This window comes from Babylonia areolata, chromosome 3 (assembly GCF_041734735.1).
Source record: "Babylonia areolata isolate BAREFJ2019XMU chromosome 3, ASM4173473v1, whole genome shotgun sequence".
NCBI lineage: Eukaryota > Metazoa > Mollusca > Gastropoda > Neogastropoda > Buccinidae > Babylonia > Babylonia areolata.
The window spans coordinates 477,501-482,500 of record NC_134878.1 but is presented as its reverse complement, the minus strand read 5'-3'; the positions used below and the strand labels follow the sequence as shown (position 1 = coordinate 482,500).

The window sequence follows — 5,000 nt, the reverse complement described above, 5'->3', positions numbered from 1 at the left end:
AGATGAATAACAACGAGGACAATAGGGTAGGGGCGTGGTGGAGAGCGGAAGGAAGAATGGACAAGAGGAAGAGTAAAGAAGGCAGGGGAGGCTGACAACAGACAGATATAGTGACAGTGACAGTGGAGAGACATAGAGACTGACAGGGGAGGAGAGAGGCGTATATATATTGACAATCTATACATGATTTTTTGTTTATAATTGATATGTGTCACATAATCACATGTTTTTCAATAAATGTGCACGATATATGTTTTTAAAGTTAGGGATGCTTTTTACAGTGTTTACATTGAGGCAGGATAATAATTCATTCCATAAACAGCCCCCTGAATAAGACAGACTAGATTTAAAAAGATCGATCCTTGGAAGTGGTACCATAACTTTATGAAGATGACGATGAGTGTTGATTACAAATTTATTCTTCAGCGAGGGGGGAGCAAATCCAGACATGATTTTGAACATAAATAGACCTTTGTTAAATAGAAGTTTTGTTTTCAGTGGGAGGATATCGAGAGCTTTATAATCAGATACAGTCAATGATGAAGATTTTAAAAGAATCAATTTTACAGCTCTTCTATGCAGACTCAATAGAGGTTTTATAATACTGTCACTCGCCGAATCCCACACTGTCGAAGCATAGTTAATGTGTGATTCTATATAAGTACTGACAAATAGTTTTCGGCAGTGAAGATCCAAAAAGTGTTTGATTCTAAACAGTTGATAGATATTTTTTGATACCTGTTTGCATAACAGAGAAATATGATGTGACCATGACAAATTATTATCGATAGTGATGCCAAGGATTTTATGGTGGTCAACTTCTTCAATCTTGTCACCTTTGATGAAAATAGGCGAACAGTTTATGGATATATTTTGACGTTTTTGTCTTGTTGTGATTATTAGGAATTTTGTTTTTTTAGGATGGAGACACATGTGGTTTAGTTCGGACCATTCAATCAATCGGTCAATACTTTCCTGAAGAGAAAGAGATACGATACATAGGTTAGTATGACTAGTATGAATGATGGTGTCATCAGCAAACATTTCACATGGTGTCTTGATAGATAAGGGTAGGTCGTTAATATATGCAGAAAATAAGATAGGTCCCAAAACAGAACCTTGAGGTACACCATAGTTAATTGGTAATAACATTGATTTTGAACCATTTGTGGACACAAGTTGTTTTCTTTCAGAGAGAAAAGATGAGATAAGTTCTAATGTATTCAAAGACAAACCATAAATCTTTAGTTTTTTCAGGAGGAGAGAATGATCAATCACATCAAAAGCCTTCATAAAGTCGACAACAAGGGCTCCAGTAATTTCGTTATTATTAATGTTAGTAAGCCATTGATCTACTAAATTTGTTAGTGCAGAATGACATGAGTGATTAGCTCTAAATCAGAGAGAGACAGAGAGAGAGAGAGACAGAGACAGAGAGAGATGGAGAGAGAGAGAGACAGAGAGAGGGAGAGAGGGACAGAGACAGAGAGAGATGGAGAGAGAGAGAGAGAGAGGAACAGAGAGGAAGAAAGGGGGAAAGAGAGAAAGAGAAACATACGTAAAGACAAAGAAAGGGAGACGGGAAGATATGAGAGACACAGACATGAGAGACACAGATATGAGAGACACAGATATGAGAGACACAGACACACCAAACACACACACATTCTCACACTCCCCCACCCCCACCCCCCATACACTCCCTGAACAAAAAAACCCTCAACACCAGAACACCCTCCTCCCCTCCCTTTCCTCCTCCTCGTCGTCCTCCAGGTCTCCCTCAGCGTCAACCAAGGCCCACTCCCCCACCCCACCTCGTCCTGCCCTCCCTCCCTGCCTGCCTCACCTCCTCATCGTCGTCCTCCAGGTCTCCCTCAGCGTCAACCAAGGCCCACTCCCCCACCCCACCTCCTCCTGCCCTCCCTCCCTGCCTGCCTCACCTCCTCATCGTCGTCCTCCAGGTCTCCCTCAGCGTCAACCAAGGCCCACTCCCCCACCTCCTCCTCCTCCTGCCCTCCCTCCCTGCCTCCCTCACCTCCTCATCGTCGTCCTCCAGGTCTCCCTCAACGTCAACCAAGGCCCACTCCCCCACCCCACCTCGTCCTGGCCTCCCTCCCTGCCTGCCTCACCTCCTCATCGTCGCCCTCCAGGTCTCCCTCAGCGTCAACCAAGGCCCACTCCCCCACCCCACCTCCTCCTCCTGCCCTCCCTCCCTGCCTCCCTCACCTCCTCATCGTCATCCTCCAGGTCTCCCTCAGCGTCAACCAAGGCCCACTCCCCCACCTCCTCCTCCTCCTGCCCTCCCTCCCTGCCTCCCTCACCTCCTCATCGTCATCCTCCAGGTCGCCCTCAGCGTCCACCAGGGCCCACTCCCCGGTTTTCTTGCCCACCACGCAGGCCGAGGCCCAGAAGGCGTCCACGAACCGCCAGTCGTCCTCCACGAAGACGGCGTTCCACTGGGCGCCCATCGACTTCCGGTCAGCCTTCTTGCCGATCTCGTAGGCCGCGCTCTTGTTCATGCCGCTCAGGATCTCACAGTGCACACCGGCCATCCTGGGGGTGTTTGTTTGATTGATTGATTCATTGATTGGTTCATTCATTCATTCAATCATTATGATTATCATTATTCTCACCATCATCATTATCATCATCATCATCACCATTATTACCATTATTATTATCAGTAGTAGTAGTATTAGTATTATTATCATCACATCATCATTATCATCATCATTATCAGTATCATCGTTATTGTTATCATCATTATTATTATTATCATTAGTAGTAGTAGTAGTAGTAGTAGCAATAGTAGCATCATCATCATCATCATTATTATTATCATCATCATCAGCTTTTTATCATCATCATCATTATCATCTTTTTTTTTAAAATAGAGAATTTCAGTTTCAAGATGTGCATGCAGGGTAGATTCCCAATCGCATAACCCAGCCGAACGCTGACATGGATTTCAGGATGTTTAACGTGCATGTTCTTAACTTTTTGCATGCGTATACACAGGAAGGGAGATTAGGCCACAGTATGATAATATTTACGCGTTCAGCTTAGGGAACTGCCGGTTCTGTACACACACTGACCAGGTGCAGCACATTCATTTTCTCCAGCTTGCCAAGTTGACCACACGCCGAGTTCTCCGAACAGAAACGAAACAGCTGTCGCCAGCTGCTTCCTGCTGCAGCATGGTAATATTCTATGTGGATGTCAGTGGTTTCTGTCTGTGTTGAAGTCTTCAGTCTCTTCTCGGGTCTTGTCTGTTAAGATATCAAATCTATGCAGAAAAAAAGGGATGTAGGGAGAAAGAGAGGCGGGAGGAGAGTGAGAAAGGAAGGAGATGGGAGAGAGAGGAGGGGAGGGGGGTGGGAGAAAGAGAGGTGGGAGGAGAGTGAGAAAGGAAGGAGATGGGAGAGAGAGGAGGGGAGGTGGGGGGTGAGTGAGAAAGGAAGGAGATGGGAGAGAGAGGAGGGGAGGGGGGTGGGAGAAAGAGAGGAACGTCAGTTTAGGAAGCAATGAATGAGAGACAGAAACCAAAGGGTGCCGGGAAAATATCCACACTCACACACACACCCTACGTCCTGAAACTGAATGAGTAATGTTATCATGCTATGTTATTCCTTAAAGCTGAATGCGTGAATGTTATGTTCTTTAAAAAAATGAATGCGATAACGTTATTATGTTGTGCTATGTTTTAATGCGTGAATGTGTCCACGTTATGCTTTGGTTCATATATATATATATATATATATATATATATATATATATATATATATATATATATATATACATACATACATAAAAGAACCAATTATGTATGTATGTGCCTTGGTTCTTATATATATATATATATATATATATATATATATATATATATATATATATATATATCATATATATACATATATATATATTTCTTATTTATTTATTTATCTCGGTCTTTCAATCCATAAATATACCAACTTCAAGAATGTCTTTTTTCATGAAATAGCACACACACACACACACACACACACACACACACACACACACACACACACACACACACACACACACACTCACTGGCACAGGCCGCTGAAGAGATGAGCGTGGTTTCCGGTGTTGTTTCGGATCTTGACGAAATACTCCATGGGGGACTGTTTGGGAGGGGTGTCGTCAATGTTCAGGCTGAACACGTCCACAGAGGTCACCCAGCGGAAGATGGCCCTGACCCTGGCCAGCTCGTCCCAGTCGGGGTTAGAGGTCAGGTAGGTCACCAGCTCCCGGAAGGTCCCGTTGTATAATTTCTGGGGGGTCTAGAAGTGGGGGGATGTTGGGAAGGGGGGGGGGGGGTGTTAAAAACCGAATTTCTTTATAATTCCTTTAACATGAAAACAGCAGACAATACCAACAATGGTAAGTAAGAGGGAGAAGAAAGAGGAAAACAACTAGAAAAAACTATTACATATACTGAATTCAGCAGCCACGCATGATTTTCTACTGAAGCACCCACTGTCATCTGCACAAACTGCACAGATAGAGTGTTAAGATCACACCCACCTTCATACATCAGCCAATATATTTCATGCGCACACACACTCACAGACAAACATACACACACACGCACGCACGCACACACACACACACACACACACACACATACACACACTGACACACACACTCAATCCCAACAACACATGAACAACACATTCGGGAGAGAGAGGGGGGGGGGGGGGGGGGAGGGGGAGACAGAGACAGAAACAGACGGAAAGAGACAGAGACAGAGAGACAGACACAGACAGACAGACAGAGAGGGAAGCGTGGAGGCACAAAGACACACCTTCATGACGTGTTCATCCACATGCTGGTAGTTAGTCTCCTTGAACACCTCCTCTTTCTTCTTGGCGGGGGGTCGGGGAGGTGGGGGGGCCTGGCGCTTGCTGTACTGTGGGGGTCCATTGCCGCTGGCCTGGAGAAAGAAAGAAGAGGGAGGGGGGGAGGGGAGATAAATA

General features: G+C 44.9%; 1 protein-coding gene across 9 annotated transcripts in view; it reads right to left on the bottom strand.

Annotated features, from left to right (window-relative positions):
• LOC143279651 (uncharacterized) overlaps positions 1-5,000 on the bottom strand; it is a 124,204-nt gene that overhangs the window by 32,341 nt on the left and 86,863 nt on the right. For all 9 annotated transcript variants that reach the window (XM_076583681.1, XM_076583676.1, XM_076583677.1 and 6 more), the window contains 3 exons: positions 4,829-4,957; positions 4,072-4,304; positions 2,322-2,553 (listed from right to left, as the gene is read on the bottom strand). In XM_076583681.1, coding sequence (XP_076439796.1) covers positions 2,322-2,553; positions 4,072-4,304; positions 4,829-4,957 — 594 coding nt within the window. The remainder of the gene's footprint in view (positions 1-2,321; positions 2,554-4,071; positions 4,305-4,828; positions 4,958-5,000) is intronic.